Source organism: Antechinus flavipes, chromosome 5, assembly GCF_016432865.1.
Source record: "Antechinus flavipes isolate AdamAnt ecotype Samford, QLD, Australia chromosome 5, AdamAnt_v2, whole genome shotgun sequence".
NCBI classification, from domain to species: domain Eukaryota; kingdom Metazoa; phylum Chordata; class Mammalia; order Dasyuromorphia; family Dasyuridae; genus Antechinus; species Antechinus flavipes.
This window is the reverse complement of record NC_067402.1, coordinates 277558398-277577878: the sequence shown is the minus strand read 5'-3', so window position 1 is coordinate 277577878 and position 19481 is coordinate 277558398. Positions and strand designations below refer to the sequence as shown.

General features: G+C 38.4%; 1 protein-coding gene across 1 annotated transcript; it reads right to left on the bottom strand.

Moving 5' to 3' along the window:
* Window positions 1-3544: 3544 nt before the first annotated feature.
* On the bottom strand, window positions 3545-19387 carry HSP90B1 (heat shock protein 90 beta family member 1). Its single transcript, XM_051961243.1, has 18 exons — window positions 19219-19387; window positions 16966-17068; window positions 16112-16253; window positions 15542-15658; window positions 14644-14975; window positions 12877-12988; window positions 12394-12507; window positions 11835-11951; window positions 10720-10857; window positions 10514-10591; window positions 10350-10415; window positions 9134-9403; window positions 8291-8536; window positions 7498-7634; window positions 7058-7136; window positions 6816-6971; window positions 4870-4992; window positions 3545-3913 (listed from the first exon to the last, which is right to left on the bottom strand). Exons 1-18 carry the CDS (start codon window positions 19268-19270, stop codon window positions 3884-3886), a joined length of 2412 nt encoding a protein of 803 aa, XP_051817203.1. The 5' UTR covers window positions 19271-19387; the 3' UTR covers window positions 3545-3883.
* Window positions 19388-19481: the final 94 nt, after the last annotated feature.

Here is a 19481-nt window from a genome sequence, read left to right as displayed (position 1 = left end):
GAGAGGCATGATCCTTAAGAAAAAAATCTAGCCAGGAAATCTCAAGAAGGCAGGACTTTAGTTGGGAGTTGAAGGAAGGCAGAGATGAAGAGGGAGAGGGGGGACTACCAGAGAAAATGCCAGGAACCTAAAGGTGCCGTGTCTTGTTTGAGGAGGCCATCAAGAGAATGCAAAGGGGATTCAGCTGTGAGAAGGCTGGAAAGGGAGGAGGAGGCTCCAGTATGAAAGGATTTGAATGCCCAAAGAGAATTTTGTATTTGATGCTGGAGGCAACAAGGGAGTACCCCAGGGTAAGGGGTGACAGACATCATTGGAAAATCACTTTAGTGGTCTGATGGATGCTAAGAGTGCTGGACTTTAAATTCAGGTGAGCTCAGATCAGCGCTGGGTAAGTAGGGATCTCCTGAAGGCCATTTTTTTCAGAAATATCTCAGGGCTACGTTCTAATAAGAAGAAATTCTCTTGGGTTAAATAGCTGCTATTTTAAAATTCCCTTTGGGTAAATTATTTTAATCAATTAGAACAATACTGAGGTCACAAGGGAAGTGGTTAGATAGCAGGTTCCTGTGAGAGCCTTTAGTGAACTGTGGGTTCATTTGGTCTACTCTTGTGGTGGGACACCATAAAAACTTCTTCATTGTCCTGTAAATAGGAGAACATTCTGATTAATTCACCCATTTCTCTGGTCAGAGAATGTCACTAGGTTCTGTGTTTTAGGGGAAGCACTGCCATGTCTTGAGGATGGGGACAAAAAAGGGGAAAGAGCGATGGAAAGGAAGGCAGAATATCTACAATATGTTCAAACCTCAGCTCCAACAATAACCAGGGAGCTTTGTGATTCTCTGGGCCTCAGTTTCCCTATTTGTAAAATGAAAGGGTTGACCTGGTTGACCTTGAGTTTTCTGGCTCTAGAACAATATTTGGGGAACTTGGGATGTTTATTAGGGAATTCCTAGGGGGAGATAGGAGAGTTGTCTTCAGGTATTTGAAGGATTATCCAAAGGGCTGAACAAAGCTGCCACTAAATAGGGAAGAACATTTTGGCTCAAGCCTGGAGTTCACTAAATAGAGTTGTCCCCAAATGGCTTAGCTAAATTTTTTGTCACTGGCAATTAAACAAGCTGAAGCTAGATGGTCATTGGAGATCCTGTACAGGTTAATGGTGCTTTGGGTAGAGAAAGAGAAGATGGACCACAAGTCTGGACCAGAAGCAGAGACCATATAGACTAACCCCTTACAGACAAGGAAATTGAAGGTCAGAGAGCAGAACTTCCCCAACATCACTTAGGTAGAAAGTATCAAAAGGTTTTGAACTCAGAACCTTGGACCCTCACCCCAAGGCTTTCCCCCATTAGGACCTAGTAACTAGGCTTGTATGGAAGATTCCTTACAATGCTTATTCATGACTTAATTAGTTAGCTATGCAACTGAGAAGTGTTGATGTTTATGATATTAATTTTAAATTTTAAACAAAATGAAATTCAGTTTTGGTTATTTTTTCCTATTTATGTGACCCATAATTGTTATGATGAATAATTATATTTATATATAAAATGTGTAAGAGAGCTTTTTTCCACCCGTGGAACTTGGAGTCTCCTGAAGCTCTCCCCATAAAAGGAAAGTTCCAGGCAAAATTTAACAGAAATCTATTTAATTTAATTCTCTCCTGTCCCCTACCCATACTGGGGGAAAAAAAGTTCCTTTTTACTAAATATTCATAGTCAAGCCAAGCAAATTCCTTCTATAGTTGTATACAACTTAAATCCATCACATGGACTCCATGGTTTATCATCAGCCCTCTGAAATCATGGTTTCATGGCGGCCGTTCTTGTTATAGCTTTTAGCATTTTATGTCTTTGTCAATTGCTTTCCTGGTCGTTCATTGCAATTCTCATCAGGTTATAAATGTTCTGAAAATTGTTCATTTTTATATTGTGATATAAAATGTCTTGATTCTGCTGTTATTCTGCATTAATAAGTCCTCCTAGGTCTTTATAAAATCAGAAATTAAAGTTTTTTTTTTTTTTTTATAACACAATGGTATGTTACCATATTCTTCTGGCCACAAACCATTTTTAGTCATTGCTTAATAAATGGGTTCCCAATTTTTTAGACCACAAGACTGCTGTATTTTTGTACATCTAGGGCCTTTTCTTCTTAGGGAATAGACTTAGTAGAGTGGTCTGTTATTTTAACATCTTTTTGCAAATGATTTTAAAATGCTTTCCAGAATGATCATACATATTCACAAATCCATTAAGTTTTATCATTGTGCCTGCTTTCCTAAAGCATTTCCAATATATATTATCTTTATCATTTTTGCCACTTTGGTGGGTTTGAGATAGAATCTTAAGATTCAATTTGCATTTCTCTGACATAGTGATTTAGAACATTTTTTCAATATGGCTTTGGTTAGCATGTTTTCTTCCATTGAGAATTCCCCAATCTTATTAGATCATTTATCAATTGAGGAAAAAGCTCATTCTTTTCCTATCAAGAGAAATTAGCTGCAAAGATTTTTTTCTCCTTTAAACTTCTGCAAATAGTCTTTTCCATGTTTGTTTCTCGACTTTTAACATTTAGGTCATATACTCAGTTTATCTTTTTTTAATGCAATGGTCCTACATCTGATTTTTTTTTTTTTTTTTAACATACTACCATCCAATTTTTTGGGCTATTTTCCCCAAACCTATGTTTTTAGGTTTATCAAATACTAAAAGTCCTAGATATATTAAGAAAGCTAAGGCTAAGGTTGACACTACTTTACCAAAGCTAAGATTGTATGATGATCTACTAGGATGGACTTGCTTCATCTCAGCAGTTCAGTGATCCAAGGCAATCCCAATATACTTTGGATGGAAAATGTCATCCAGATAGAAAGAACTGGGGAGACAAAATAAATCAACACATGCTATATATTTTTTCCCTTTTTCTTCTGGTTTCTGTTTTTCCCTTTTGTTCTGATTTTTCTAATGATTCATAAGGAAATATGTAAAAAAAATGAATGTACACATATAACAAAAATGTTTCCATATATAGCTGGAGAAAATAATGTACACAATTTTTAAAAGAGGACATCTTTTTAAAAAAGCAAAATGGTTGCTTTTCTTTAAAAGGTAGGTTGCACAAGTCAATGTGGGAGCTGAAAAATTATGATTTATCAGTTTTATTTGTATACCTATTTTATATATCTGGGGTCACATAAAATTTTTTGGCAGGAAGGGATCTCAAGGGGAAAAAGTTAAAGAAGCCCTGTTTTAAAGGACCCCTGGCGTCTTTGTTACAACTCAATTTGTTTCTTCCCTATTTCCTCCAAATCAAAATTTATTGGCCTTTGGATTTTCTTAAATTTTACAGTATAATCCTTTTCATCTTATTTAATTTTTTGAGCTCCCAGTACTAATGAGTACCTAATATATACAGATATTAATTGAACTAAATATACTACTGCTTAATATGAACTTGCATCAAGCTTTTTTAAAATAAGAATTTCCAAATATTCAGCTGTCTTTATAAAGTGAGTGGATAGTAAAAACACATGATATTTGGGAATTTTTTTATTTTTGTACACATGACAAGATTTTACACCAAATAGTTAAATAGTACAAATTTACATTCATGAGGAATGTTAAAAAAAAAAATTTTCAACTAAAAAAACCCCAAAAACAAAAACAAACAAAAACCTGCTTCTCGTGACCCACAATCCTGACATTTTTACAGTGGGGGGGTAAAAAAAAAAAAAAAAAAAAAAAAAAAAAGCAAAAAAATCCAAAAAAATTAAAAAAAAAAAAAACACAAAAAATATCCCAAGCCTCCCCAAACAGAACAATTTAAATTCACATTTTCTCTCTACACCGGACACAGTGGATTCCAATGGTGAGAGTTACAATTCATCTTTTCCGCTTGGAGATTTCTGTAAAGACAAAACACACAAAACAGTAAATGTCATACCCAGATCAGGTAGCTACATAAACAATAGCTTTCCAATATTTTAAAACACGACTCATTTTTGTTTTTCTAGACATGGTTTCAGCACATTGGCGAGAATCATATAGGTGTCATTTAGCAGCAGGAATTTTTTCTCCTTGGGGTAAAAATACTCAAGAGTTTATCAGTGTAATATATATTTAAGAGAAAGTTGGCAGCTGTGAAATGATATTTTGTGACTTTTGACAATAAATATTCTTAGGTAGGGTCATAATTATAATTGTTACATAAACCAAACAGTCTTAAACTAAGTTTTTCTCAAATTCCCATTCACATGTTCTACTGTTCAATAGCTGCCAGTTTGCTGCTTCAGCTGAAACCTGCCATTTGCCACTTGCTTTCCTGACTGTTAACTCCCATTATCATCTCCTAGCCCCAAGAAGATTCCCCCTCCCCTCACCGTCCACATTATCGTGTAATCTGCTCCAACTCCCTATTACCTTTAGGACAAAACAAACTCAAGTGAGGCCTTCCCATAGTTGCTCCAGGATAGTCTAATCTCCTCTGCTCAGCATCTAGCCCTGCACCTGATAATTTGGCCTAAGTGACCTTCTCTCCCCTGCCCCCAGTATCTTCCATTGCAGGCCCAGTCTTGGGCCACACATCCCTCTCAATGAAGCCTTTCCCTGACAGTGCAGACCTGAGTGCAGACCTGCTGGTCCCCCTTCCTGGGTTAGCTTCCCCTCCTGCTTCCTCCATCTGGAGGGCAATCCTTCTTAGTATCCCTGGTCATGCTTCAGCCTCAGACCAAGGGTCCTCCCTTCTTTATGAGGCTTCTCCCCAGCTGCACACTCCTGGCACAGGCCTCAGTCTGAGGCCCACCTACAAAAAGGCCCTGCCATCAGGTCTCAGCCAGGACCAGGGGTGCCCCCTTACACCTACTTTCTTTGCTTCTTCCTCTTCCTCAGCATCCATATCAACTTCTTCTTCATCTTCTGGTTTTGAATCTTCTGACGTATCTTCTGTTGTATCATCTTCCAGGTCTTCTTCAGGCTCTTCTTCCACCTTGGGGACAAATTTAGAGTAACATCAGCAGGTATCAATAACAACTCGAACCCTTCTTCACTTGCTCTGCTACCCAGTGCCCTTTTGGCTTCCATGTGCTGGGCCTGGAGCCAGGGAGCCCTGAATTCAAATCCAGCTCAAAGCATTTAGTACAAGGACTAGCTAAAAACAGTATATTTGGATGACCAACTAAAAAGGTTTTGCTTTTTGTTTTTTAAGAAAATATTTTGATGAGTACATCCCTTTGAACTATGTGTTTTATGCACATAAAATCACGACTCTGATAGATTTTTACCAGACTAACCGCCAAAGGTGTGTCTAACTCCAGAAAGGCAGGCAGAGTATATACAACACTCCTACCCACGAGCTTTACTCCTAGAAAAGCCCAAACCGGCCTGATCACAAAATAGCAAAGCCTTAAGTATAAAACAATAAAACACTAGAAATTTAAATAAGTCCTTGGAAATAGCTTTTTTGTTTTTAAACCTCATCTCTTGAGTTTTCATTTCCGATTCTAGAAAATTCTAAAAAAATGGAAGTCCACTCTAATAAGTGGAGCATTAAGCAGCAGCAAAATTCCTTCTTAAGCAATGTTCACAGTAGAGGGGAGGAAGCTGAAAGCCCTGAGCATTTCCAAGAGTGTATTGGTAAGTTCTCCTGAAATTGTGTGGCTTGTATCACTCTGGCTTGGAATAAAAGCCGAGGCAAGGCAGAATCTTCAGATGTTAAATTGTACCCAGCAAAATGGCTTTCTACAGATTGAGAAACCGAGGAGTTACAGAAATTCTAGCAAAGAAAAGGAGATAAAGTGGATGGAGAATCTCCCTTACTGATCGCCATTAAAAAGAATATGCAATGAGTGCTATTCCTTTTCTGACCAGAATGACTACCACACACACACACAAAATATCTGTACCAGACAATTTTTGGATAATGAAATTAAAAACATTTAGTTATATGAAAAAATGCTCTCAATCATTACTGATTAGAGAAATGCAAATTAAAGTAACTCTGAGGTGCCACCTCATATCTGTCAGATTGGTTAAGATGACAGGGAAAGATAATGATAAATGGTGGAGGGAATATGGGAATTGGGACACATGCATTGTTGGTAGAGTTGTGAACTATTCCAACCATTCTGGAGAACAATTTGGAACTATGCCCAAAGGGCTATCAAACTGTGCATACCCTTTGACCCAGCAGTGTCTCTACTAGGTTGGTATGCCAAGGAAATCATAAAGGAAGAAAAAGGACCTACATGTACAAAAATGTTTATGGCAACCCTTTTCGCAGTAGCAAGAAACTGGAAACTGAGTAGATGCTCATCAGGTGGAGAATGGCTGAATAAGTTATGGAATATGAATGTTATGAAATATTATTGTTCTATAAGAAGTGACGAACAAGCTGATTATAAAAAGGCCTAGAGAGATTTACATGAACTGATGCTGAGTGAAACAAGGTGAATAAGAAATAGTGTACACAATAAAACAAGAATGTGCCATGATCAACTATGAAAGATTTGGTTCTTCTCAGTGGTTCAGTGATTCAAAGCAATCTCAATAGACTTTGGAGAGAAAATGAACTATGGAGATTGAATGTAAATCAAAATATGCGAGATTCACTTCACTTCTTTGTTTCTGTTTTTTTAATTTCTCCCATGATTTTTTGCTTTTGCTGATTTTTCTCTCCCAACATTATTCATAAAGCAATGTGTATTAAATAATTACTACAAAAACTCAAACTATCAAAAATCTTAGCATATTAAGGAAGGAGAGTTGAAATTCAGCTAACTTAAGAGAGAAGGAAAGAAGAAAAAGACAAACCTTTGCATCAGGATCGATGTTCAAACTTAAACGAAGCATCCTTTCGATTCTGTCACCATATTCTTTGGTGTTCGGTAGAAGGTATCCTGATCTCAGAGTTGCTGTTTCAAACAGGACTACAGCAAGGTCTAAAACGGTTTTGTCCTCTTCATCTTCCTGATGTGGAAAGAGACAATTTTCATTACCATTAGTAAGAAAACACTAATGAACACTGAAGAAGAGAAAGCGTTAACAATACTTACTTTAACTCGTCGAAGCATGTCCTTGATAAGTGGATGTCTAGGATTTATTTCAAGTGTTTTCTTCTGACTGGCATAGTAACTGTCAAAGATAAAGGAAATGATTATATAAACACCCTTCCTACTTCATTCAGGGCCCATTAAATTATGAATTTTTCTTTTACTACTCTCCAGTGCTACCTCTAGAAAAGGGAAATCACACTTTATTATTATCTTGGTGGGGGCAAACAAAAGCAGGAAGAAAAACCAAATCTGCCTTTACTTCTAACATTTGCAGTTTAGGGAATCAAAAGGGGCAGGTGACTGTTCCCAAAAGTCTCACTAAGTACCCAGTACAGCAGCAGTGAACTTATTGGCTCCCCCCCAGCACAAATGTGCCCTGCCCACCTAATCTAACCTTAACAGCCTGAGAAACCCCAGAAATCTCTGTGGAGGATGCTTACTTTGCAGAAATATCCATGCCCGTCTGGTAAGCCTGAGCTTTCATGATTCTTTCCATGTTGCCAGACCAGCCATATTGGCTGGCCACAAGAGCACATGGAGACTCGGTCAGGCGCTGGGAAATCACAGCCTTCTCAATCTTAAGGGAAAAAAAAGTAGCCAAATGTGAGAATCTCAAAGGTGACAATTTACTAAACAATGTCTAATCAGTTTGAAACAAAATGGGATTCCATTATGAACCAAATACCAATTAGTGGGACTTTGTGGATGGCGAACTAGAGTAATTCAATACCAGGCATTAAGATGTGAGTACATACAGCTGCCTGTACTGGGAGTTCCCTATATCAATACAATCACAGATCCAGACAATGGGCAAGGTGCCAAAACTGACAATCCCTGTGTGAAGGAAAGGTACCAGGTGACTGGGAGATGCTCCCTCCTCACACCCAAGAGGGATGAGGCAAAGGACAGTTCTAGACAAAAGTGTTCTGGAAACATTTTGGGAAGGATAAAATTTTTATAATTAACTTTTTTTCCTGAGGCAATTGGGGTTAAGTGACTTGCCCAGAGTCACACAGCCAGGCCACATATGAACTCAAATTCTCCTGACTTCAGGGATGGTATTCTATCCAATGTACCACCTAGCTGCCCCTATAATTAACTTCAGAATTAAATTTGGGTGGGTGATCAGAGAAGAGAGCTTAGGAAAGGCACACGGCAGAGCGGAACCTTAAAGGGACACCTAGCAGACACACAATCATCACACCACCACAGGCCTCACTTTTAAGAGATTACCTTGTCCTTAAGAGCTTTGTCCTTCATCCACTCAAGCAGGGGCTCATACTCCTTCTCCACAGCAGCTCGGTTTTCCTTAGTTTTCTCACTTTCGTCAAATTTCACTCCTTCCTTGGCAACATTTTGGAACCTCTTTCCATCAAACTCTGGAAGAGCCTGGATGCAGTACTCATCAACGGGCTCTGTCAGATAAATCACTTCATAGCCCTTCTTCAGAAGCCTCTCAACAAATGGGGATGATTCCGCCTGTAAAGCCAATGGACTTCAGATGAAAGCAGCAGTTCCCCCCAAATTTTGGTCTCCAGACCCATTTACACAAGTTACTGAGAATATCAAAGAATTTTGGTTATATAGATTTTATTTGTGAATGCTTACTGTGGTAGAACTTAAAAATTAATCAATTTTGAAATGCTAAAAATAATAGTTATTACATGTTAACACATTTTGACAGGAAAACCCACACTATATTTTCCAATGTGAAACAAAAATAAAAAAAGAATGGCATTGCTTTTATGTATTTTTTGTATATCTCTAAAGTTTGGTTTAATAGAAAACAGATGCATTCTCATCTAAGCTTGGGCATTCAATCAATAGTGATTTTTTAAAAATTTAAATAAATAAATAAATACACAGATAAATAGTTGTTTAAGGGAGAGACACTTTAGCAGGCAAATGACATCTTAGTATCATGAAAATAGCCTTTTGACTTTGGGATCTCTAAGAATCCACAGAACTGTTGCTTTAGAGTGTATACTGCACTGTTCCCCCCCCCCCCCCCCCAATTAAATGTACAGCTATGTTAACTATCATGAAGCTGAATTCTCTATCTCAATGCATGCTTACCTCCTTTCTGCTGGCACCGGCCATGAAATAGATTTTATCCTGTTTCTCTTTCATCCTTTCCACATATTGGTCTAGACTGGTCAGGTCACTTTCATGAAAAGAGGATTGGAACCTAAGCAGTTTAGCAAGACGAGTACGGTTGGAATGGTCTTCAATCACCCCAAGTTTGATGTTTGTGCCAAATTCTTTCCAAAAAGTTTTGTTATATTTCTCTTCAGCAATCTTCTTAATCATATCAAGGGTTTTACGGACCAATTTCTTTCTAATAACCTAGAAGATCCAAGGCACAAGAGATAGGTTGGTAAGAGATAAGAGATTCACTTTAATGAGATTCCAGGTAGGACAGAGGATTTAAATTCATGAGTTTACAAGGCAGTTTTCATCTTGAGCTAGTTATAGTCTTGGTGTCCTGGAACCCCTTTCTTAGAAAGTTTCATCCTTTGGGTGACAACTATGAATGCTTTTCTTTCCTCAGAATCATTTAAACTGAAATGCATAGAATAAAATACAAGGGACTAAAAAGAAAAATAAATTATATTGAAACTGTTAGAAAATGTACCTGACCCCACTCCTAAATTCACAGATCTCCAATTGAGAAACCTCTGTTAAAAGAGGATCCCAGTTATAGACTATAGGAAGAAGGCCACCTTAAACTGAGGATTATGTTCCAGATGGAACTGGAACTTCTTTCTTCTCTGCTGCCAGTTTAGTGTTTACTTCTTTCTATTTCCCTCCCACCCACCCACCCCAAAAGAAATTATAATCTCACTTTATAATTTGTATTATAAATGTAATAAGATCCTTTAATATTTAGTAAGACCCCAGTTATTAACTTTCCCTGCAAGATTTAGGTTTAAAAAACCCATCCTGCTCTTTATAAATTCTCCAGTTATGGTCTTTATGGGCAGCCAAACATTTCAGGATTCCTATTATTACAGACAGTTAAAAAATCCAAATGAAAATTGTCTAATTAGTAAAAATGAATTTAAAAACACACTTAAAACTTTTCCTTATTCAAACTTATTTGGGAAATCATGAGGAAAAGGTTATCACGGGATTGTACAATGCCCTAAGACATAATGGGCATACAAGAAGGAATAATAGCCTCAGATTAAAAAACTCTGTTTAAGGCCTCACTTGTGGTCATGAGACCAATCACTGAGATTCGTAAGATGCATGGTTGTATAGGTGATTCAGTAAAGCTTCAAATGCTCACCTTAAGCAATTTATGTTGTTGAAGAGTTTCACGGGATACATTCAGAGGAAGGTCATCAGAATCCACCTAAGTAAGAAAGTTAATCAGTGATCAAGCTACTCAACATAAATGACTAGCTAAAAGCTTCACGAGGACAACAAATAAAAACATCTTAATATACTTACAACACCCTTAATAAAATTAAGGTACTTGGGCATCATGTCATGGAAATCGTCTGTGATGAATACTCTGCGTACATACAGCTAAAAGATACCCAAAACAAAACTATAATCAGAAAATTGCAATTCATATACAATTTTAAACTTGAAGACATACTAAAAAAAAAAAAAAAAAAAAACCCAACAATTCCTCCCTCCTCTTCCATACATACCTTAATGTAGTCACTCTTCTTTGATCCATATTCATCAAACAAGCCACGGGGAGCAGAAGTGGGAACAAACAGTATTGACTTGAATGTCACTTCTCCTTCAGCAGTGAAGTGGATAAAAGTCATGGGGTCATCACTTTCCTGTGGAAAGAGATTTTACTGTATCAGCATACCCAAGATAACAACCTGAAAGCTAAATCTTTCCCCCTGCATAATAAGGGAAAGAGAAGCTGAGTGTTATTTCTAAATTCAGAACAACAAATGATAAATAGTAAATGCTTCTGTGAACAGTTTCCAAGGGTTTTGCTATATACTATTACTATATTATTAAAATGATTCCCTTTCTCTTGTAAACATGAGGAAGTATATAGATGAATTCTAGCTATGTAGGAGAAAGATAAGAAAAATGTAAATAGATAACCAAAGCCTTTTCTAAAAGGAAAAAGGAGAGATTTTTGTGAAGGTATAAAGAAATGTAAAGATGAAGATCATCAAAATGGGGAAGGATCTCATCAAAAATGAGATCAAAGAGAGACTTTTTTTAAACCTTCATTTTTTTTTGGGGGGGGGAGGGGCGAGTTAAGGCAATTGGGATTAAGTGACTTGCCCAGGGTCACACAGCTAAGAAGTGTTAAATGTCTGAGGTCAGATTTGAATTCAGGTCTTCCTGACTTCAGGGCTGGTGCTCTATCTACTGTGCCACCTAGCTGCCCCAAAACCTTCATGTTAAAAAATTATCACGAAGATCTTTTCCTTTATTTTGGTTAAATGCCTACCAATAAGACCTATTTTATTTAGGATTACTATGACAAGAATGGAAAGATGAGCTATAAAATTATATGGACGGTATTATTTTAAGGATAGATTCTATGAGAACAATTGAAGTGATTAATACAAAATATGTAAGTCAATTATGAGAAATTCATTACGTTTTTTAGAAGAAAGACCAACCAATATAACTCATTATACAGCATGAATAGATGGTCCAGAAAAAGACTTCTTAGAGTCAATTACCCTTAGTAACAAAAATTTCAATGTCATAATACTGTATCAAATAATCCTTTCTTCTTTCAAATCTGCCTTACAATCTAAACCATATACCTTTTAGACTCACTTACCTTTGAAAATGATTTGTAGAATGCTTTGTATTCATCTTCTTCTACTTCTTTTGATGGTCTCTGCCATATTGGTTTGATGTCATTCATTAGCTCCCAATCCCAAACAGTTTTCTCAACCTAAATTTGTAGACATGATAGAAATACCTTCCACATTAATGAGCTAGGTAAACTTGGGCTAATTCATTTAAATTCTTCAAACTTAATTCTTTGCCTTTAAAATGGAGAAAATGTGCTCCTCCTCCACCTCCCAGGGTATTATAAAAGCTCTCCTCTCATCACAACTTATATAGAAGTGACTGAACTAATGATTTTAACTACAGTCATTCATAACTTCCTTTAAACTCTAATGTGATAGAACTATGCCATTGAATAACCTGACAAAGTCAAGTGGAGAAGCATCAACCAGACCTCAAGTGCCTAGAGCCATAGCACAGGAAGTATCCCCCTCTATCCTGAGCAGGTTGTTGATGCTATACCTGGAAAACTTCTGAGACCTAAACCTTAAAGCCTATGGAGTCTTATTTCTTTGCTACCAGAGTTCCTAGAAGGTCAGACTTGCCTTTTTAGTCTTGGGTTTCTTCTCCTCCTCATCTTCCACTGCGGCTTCATCATCTACTTCATCTTTTTCCTTAGCTGCTTCTTCCTCTTCAATGGGTTCTTCTACTGTCTCTGTCTGCAGAGAATCAAAGGCAGAGATCAAGTAGTGTTTTCTAAACTATATCCTTGTGGGACCTGAAGATTAGTTTCTATCTTTTCTGACAATGTTCATTTCCCGGCCAAGTTCAGTCCAGGTTACTCCCTAACACTAAAATAAGGCTGCTCTAACCTCTTCCCCTTTTCAAGCAGAAGCAGTTCACAGGTTAATTTAAAACACATTTGTATTCAAAAATAGTTATCAAGACTAGGTTTGTTGATCTGTGAGGACTAGATCAGAAGGGAAAAATGGTGAATCTCTGCCCAGAGCAGATCACAGTACACTGTATTTAGGGTGTTGGGAGGGAAAGTTGAATGCATGAGTTTTTATAGCAAAAACTGTATTTACCTTGCTGCTCCACAGGTATATGGGAAAGTTTATAAATTGTGAGTATTTCTTGACAAGGTTTTTAATGGTATCCAGTTCAAGATAATCGGATGCCTCTTCCTTTAAAGCCAGACTTCAAAGGAGAAAGAAAAAAAAAGTTAATTCAAACAAAAGATAAAATCAGTAGAATCAGTTGATTTAGTTGTGCTTATCAATTTTTTCAAGTCGTGTGGCAATGCAAATGCCTTCCCAAACCTTTCTCCTAATTCAAGAAGCTCTTTTTGACTTCTGGTACAAAGACAAAGTGTTCCCTAGGTTAGATAGAGGGAGGTAAAAGAAAAACCAACCTCTGACTAGATGCCAAATTTCATAAGTACACTGATTCCTTGGGAGTTTTAGTAAGGAAGCCTTATCTACTATGATCAAGGATTCCAAATGTTTTCTGAAGATAGGATAGTTGTCCTATTAATGAAATCACTGGCCTTCAGCTTTTAGTAGTAAGAGTCACCATTTAATAGTAGGAGTAGTGCCTTCCCTGCCACTCAAACACAGGCCAAGGAGTATTACAATTATTACAAGTTTAGAGACTAAGTCATTTCCTCTCAAAAAAGGCAAAAAGAGATCTAGTATTTATAATATCTACAGATTAATCCACGTTGTTATTTTCTTTCTGCCAAAGATTGCCACATGTTAGGAGAAATGAAAGCTAGAAATTAACTATCCCCAAATTACCCAAGTGTTTGTTTTTTTTTTTTTAAGCAGTAATTTTTGTTAAAAGATAGTATTTTTAGTCAATCAATCAATAGGCATTCATTAAGAGATTGCTGTGTGTCAAATACTAGGAGTCTAGACAAAAAATGAAAACATTTCCTGCTTTCAAGAAGCTTACATTCTTTGAAGGTTAACATGTACTGATGTACAAAACAAATGTAAGGTGAGGTATCTTGGGAATGGAGCTTTGAGAATCCACTAACAGCTCACAGATAAGCTGAACTTCTTCAAATAGTTTCTCTCGTACTAGTCTTTAATTGAAAACTCTACCAACTGTCAACATGTGATAAGCTGGAGAGGAGCCAGATTTTTGTTGCAGGAACGGATGAATTCCCAAACCCAAACCCAAAACAATAAAATACCATTGCATGTTTATTTAAACTTTTCAAACACTGTTTTCGTAGAGGTTTATGCCATATTTATCCTTCCCCTTCTGGCTCTCTTCTGTCTCTAGAAAGCCTGATAAAATCTACTGTACCGTGACCACTCACTATTTCACTTCCCTGTCCCACCAACCTGGGATGCTCTTAGACACAGTTCAAGAATCATCCTTTGCACAAAGCTGTTCTTGATTTCCCCTGAGATTTTCTTTTCAATTACCTTACACTTAATGACTGTGAACGTTTATATGTACATGTGCTTGTCTCCTCCATTAGACAGTAAGCTAATGTGAGCAGAGATTGAAACATTCCTTATACTTGGATCTTCAACACCCAGCACAGTGTACCTAACACAGTAATCACTTAACAAATGCTTTTTACCAAACAAAAAGACCGACACTATTAAAATTAAATCTAGTGACTTGTGATTGAGGATTATTATCAAATCTGGCAGAAGACGACATAAATCTCAATCTTTTAAGAGCATAATAAAGTAGCCCACATCAATTCCACATTTTAATTTATAAAGCATTATTTCTAGAACCCATGAGGTGGAACTGAAAGATTTTAATGTCCAAATACCATAAGTACAGACTATTATGAGCAGATATTACAAAAGAGGAATCATGATACTTACGTTATAGTGGTACCTCTTCCCAAGGTGTCTCCTCTTGGGTCAGCGATGACAGAAAATTCATTGGAGTCAGATTCCCAAATGTGTTGGGAATCATTATTATGTTTCGATGTGACAATAACCCTATCTGCTACAAGGAAGGCAGAATAGAAACCTACACCAAACTGGCCAATCAACTCTGAAGTTGACTGGCCATCCCTCTGTGCCTCAGTCATTTTGTTTAAGAATTCACTTGTACCAGACTTCGCTATGGTACCAAGGTTTTTAACTAATTCTTCCCTGGTCATGCCAACACCAGTGTCTGTAACATGCAGCAGGTTCTTCTCCTTATCACACTACAATCAAAAGAAGGACAACATGTTGAAACCTTTAAGACTCTGAACACTCAAAGCAAAGTGTACAACCTAACCCTGGGCTAGTACTCTCTACCATAGTCAGCTGAAATGAAAATCTGAATCAAAGATAAAAATTTTTTGTACTTTAGAAAATGGTTAGTAAAAAATACTTTGAGATGGGCAAATGCTTTCCTTAAAAAACAAAACAAAACAGCCTCCTCAAACCCCCACAACCAAATAGGCTAGTATTTGATATACTAAGTATATTACTAATATAATTAGTATTTAGCTTAATCTAATGATTCAGGTTTTATTGTACTTGAAAGGCACCATCCATTAATTATCACAGTATGTACATTAAGATGCCACATGTACACCCCCATTATACCACCCCTTCCTAAGTGATGGCACAAACTCCAAGAGTCAAGATGGGGGAAAACAAAGTAAATTGGGATGGAAGGAAAGATTCTGCAACATTAATGATTCTCTAAATACTGACTGTCATCTTCTAATCTCTAGCAATTCTTTTGGTTTTTAGTGTCAGCTGGTTTTCATTTCAAGCTTACCTTAATTTTGACAGTAAGTTCTTCATTTCCAGAAAGAGCATTTTCATCAGTCAGTGAAATAAGCCTTATTTTATCCAAAGCATCAGAAGCATTTGAAATCAATTCTCTCAGGAAAATCTACAATCATATGAAAGAGAGGGCCCAGATAAAATACACATTTAACATCAGACTTAAGACTCACTTTATTTCTGTCTGAAAATCCTAAAAAGCTATTACCTTCTAACTACTCTTACTGAAATCTCATTATCGAGTAAACTGGATGACTTAATTTTCTTAATTTGACAAATCAGTCCACTTACCTGTTGCCTACTTTTTTTTTCTGTGATAGGGCGAGTTTAAACATGATTTATTCTAACCAGACTTAAAATTACTAGTTCAAGATAAAAAAATGAACTATTGTTGGAAAAGGGTAGGAAAGTTAGCACTGTTTTAAAATTATTTTTACTACATTTGTATACTGTGGAGATAGGGAAAGAAACTCTTAAAACCCTAGGAGATATCTTGGCAGAATTAAGAGCTTTAATCTTGCACCATGTACTTCATACAAAGGGCAATGTATACAGTTCTTACCTCCTTATTTTTGTACAAAGAATTGATAATAAGCTTCATCATTCTATTTACTTCAGCTTGGAAAGCAAATTTCTCAGATTTTTCTCTAAGTTCTTTTATTTGGGATGCATTTAATCCATCTAATTGAATAGCTTCTTCTTCTCTATGGACAGAAAAAAAAAAAAAAAGAAAATGTTATGCTACAACAAATGTTAACAAATAAGTACAAGGACCATAGTGTTCAATATGATAATGGGAACACAGCCAGTGTTTGTAATCTGCTGACCCCTTTTCTTCACCCATAAATAAGGCTAAAGTTGAAGCCTTCCAACAAACATTTCTTTCATCTATTATTATACTTTATCTATAGAACCTAAATATACTCTTAGGTTCTACATATTTCCAACCTGTGCTTTCTAACAAATACAAATATAAAATATTATTTAACATTACACACCCACATCCAACTAATAAGCAAGAACCAATAGGCACTTAGTGTTTGATTTAATTTATCCCTGATATTTCTTTCCTTGCCCCATGGTCATCGAATTTCTACATTTGATATTTACTTCTGATACCCAGGGGTCAATTTATACTTGGGATGAATTCTGTTCTGAGATCTTGCAAACTTGTTGCCCATCCTGGTCTTCAGTTCTATCAGACCAGTTAAAAGGGACCCAAGAGATAAATTAACAATGAAAATAAAAATAAAACCTAACTAGCTTCTGTCTAGATAGAGAACAAAAATCACTTGAATTTTATTCAGATATCTGACAACCAATTTCAGATGCCTTTTCTTTTCTGAGATCAGAGAACACAAACAATATCAGATCTCATGTGGTAATTTAACGTGACAGTTTCAAATCAGCACCAACCTCTGGACCACTTCATCATCAGTCCGAGAACCTTCTCTGCTTTTACCCAGATCTTCTTCCACTGTAGCTTCTACATCCAGTTGGTCATCTGCTTTAACTGACCCTAAGGGAAAAGGACATTCCTGTGTGAGACAGATGCCTTCCCAGTTACATGGAGCAGATGAACAGGGTAGTACAGGAAGGGAAGGGGTGGGGCCCCAAAGCCTCATGAGCAGAGTCAGCTTTTGAGTCAAGGCTTGGGGTAGAATAAAGGGCTGACCAGTTCCTCAGCCCCAGTCCACTTCCACAGAAACAGATTTGTTAGCTTTCTACTTGGAAAGCTCTGGGTTCAAATGTCAGCCAGAATCCTTAGTATCATCTCTGACCTCCTCTGGGTCTTCCCCCAGTCTCTAAATGAGACAATCCTTTAGGAGCACACATCAGAACTGGTGAGACCCAAAGGGCCAATGCTGATGCAAGCCCCTTGACAAGCCTTCCAAGGGTGGGTAGTTTGACTTGTCACTACAGAAGAATGGCTCTTCTTCACTTGGGGGTCTTCAGAGAGTTGCCAGAGAGGCTAAGCAGAGAAACCTGATAAAAGGTCCTCAGGGGCCAGATGGTCCAGGGGGTAAAGGGGAGTGCTTGCTTGTAGGCCAACTAGCCCAACACCCTTGCTTTATGGAGAAGCAAACTGAGACCCAGGGAGATCGAAGCAATGTGATTAAGGGATATGTCAAAAAAAAGGATCCCAATCTTATTCCTTTGACTCCAAAGCTAGTGCTATTTCCTCCGTACCTGGTCTAAACACAAACCCAGGTCAGTCTTCAATACATAATACTTTGTACTCTGCCCTAGTCCCAATTTAGAGAGGGAAACTTGAAGGCAAAGAAGCTGACTTAAAAGTTGGCCCTTCACTCATCATTCTCTGAGCCCTCAGCATCATTAAGCACAAGACTTTGCATCTCCCCTTCTTGATCTTGGGTAATCTCTCTTGCTGCCTGTCCCCCATACTTGGAATTCTCCCCCTCCTTCAAATCCTATCTTCTACAATTAATCTTTCTCTATCTCCCCTTAATTCCAGTATCTTCATTTAGTGAATAACATTCTGATACTATCATATAATATTAGAATGTTAATATAAATTAGAATGGCATCCTAATAATATTAAGAGAATAAAATATCCTATTATTGTCCTATATGATTCCTGTTGGAACATAGCTATTTGCATGTTGACTCCCCATTATGTTTTTTCTCTCCCTTTCTTAGAATCCTCATTATTTAGTCCAGTGCCTGGCACACAGTAGGTGCTTAACAAATGCTAGTTGACCAAGTAGAGACTGAAGACAAGGTTTCTGCTTGGGATGATTTTTTTTTTGGGGGGGAGGCACCGGTGAATGAAGGCAGGGTTAAGGGGCTTTAATTAAAAAACAAAAAAAATACACACATTTCCAACCAGTGTCTGGCACATAATAAGTACTTAATAAAGATCGGCTATCCATCTGCAGGAGGCAGTGTTCACAATTTGGATAATATGGTCCTTTTTTGGGAGGGGGGGAGGGAGTTTTAAATCCTGGCCTATCGCAGTGTCTTTCACCCAGTAGGTGCTTAATAAATGCACATAACTGACTACTTAGTATTTCCATTTTAACAAATAAGTAAACTGAGATTGGGGATTGGGAGGAGGGAGAGAAGGCCGGCAGGGTTAGACTAACTCCAGACTTCAACGTCTGCCCTCTGGCCACCACCTGATGCTGCCTCTTTAAACACCATAGCGAGGCAACACCCTCCCGAGGATGCCTCTCTCCACGTGGTTATTCTCATTTTACAGATGAGGAAACTGAGGTCCCCCTTTGCTGCCCCCCCCTTCTCCGAGTGGTCATCCTGATTTTACAGATGATGAGCCTGAGCCCCCCTTTTCTGATGGTCATTCCGGTTTTACAGATAAGGAAACGAAGCCTCCCTTTGCTCCCCCACCCGCTCTGCTTTCTCTCTCAGGAGTCCCCCCCATATTACAAATCAGGAGACTGAGACCCTTTTAGCTGTTGGCGCTCTCGGTCACTCCCATTTTACGGATGGGGAGACTGAGGCCCTCTCGGCCGCCTGCTCTCTCCGTGATCATCCCCCACTTTACGGGGAATCTGGGATGGAGGAAGCCTATCGAGGCGGGCCGAGCCGGGTAGACAAAGCGCCCCGGGCGCGGCCCCGTGGGGATGAGCAGGGGGCGGCGTCGGGGAACGTTCCCAAAGGCCGGGCCGCCGCCTTGCCCTCACTCACCGCAGGCCAGCAGCAGGACGCAGCAGAGGCCCAGCAGCCACAAGGCCTTCATCGCGGCGGCGGCGGCGGCGCGCGGTCAACTCCGGCACGGCGCTTCAGGCTCCGTTCACGGCCTCGTCCTCCGTCCGCCTCCCGGCGGGGCTCTGCTCCTCACACCCCGGGCTGCGGCAGCGACGTCGGTACAGAGGGCAGCGACAGCAGCGCGATCCGCCCACCACCCCCCAAGCCGGGCCGCTCGCTTTTCACCCCCACTCCCTGAGGGC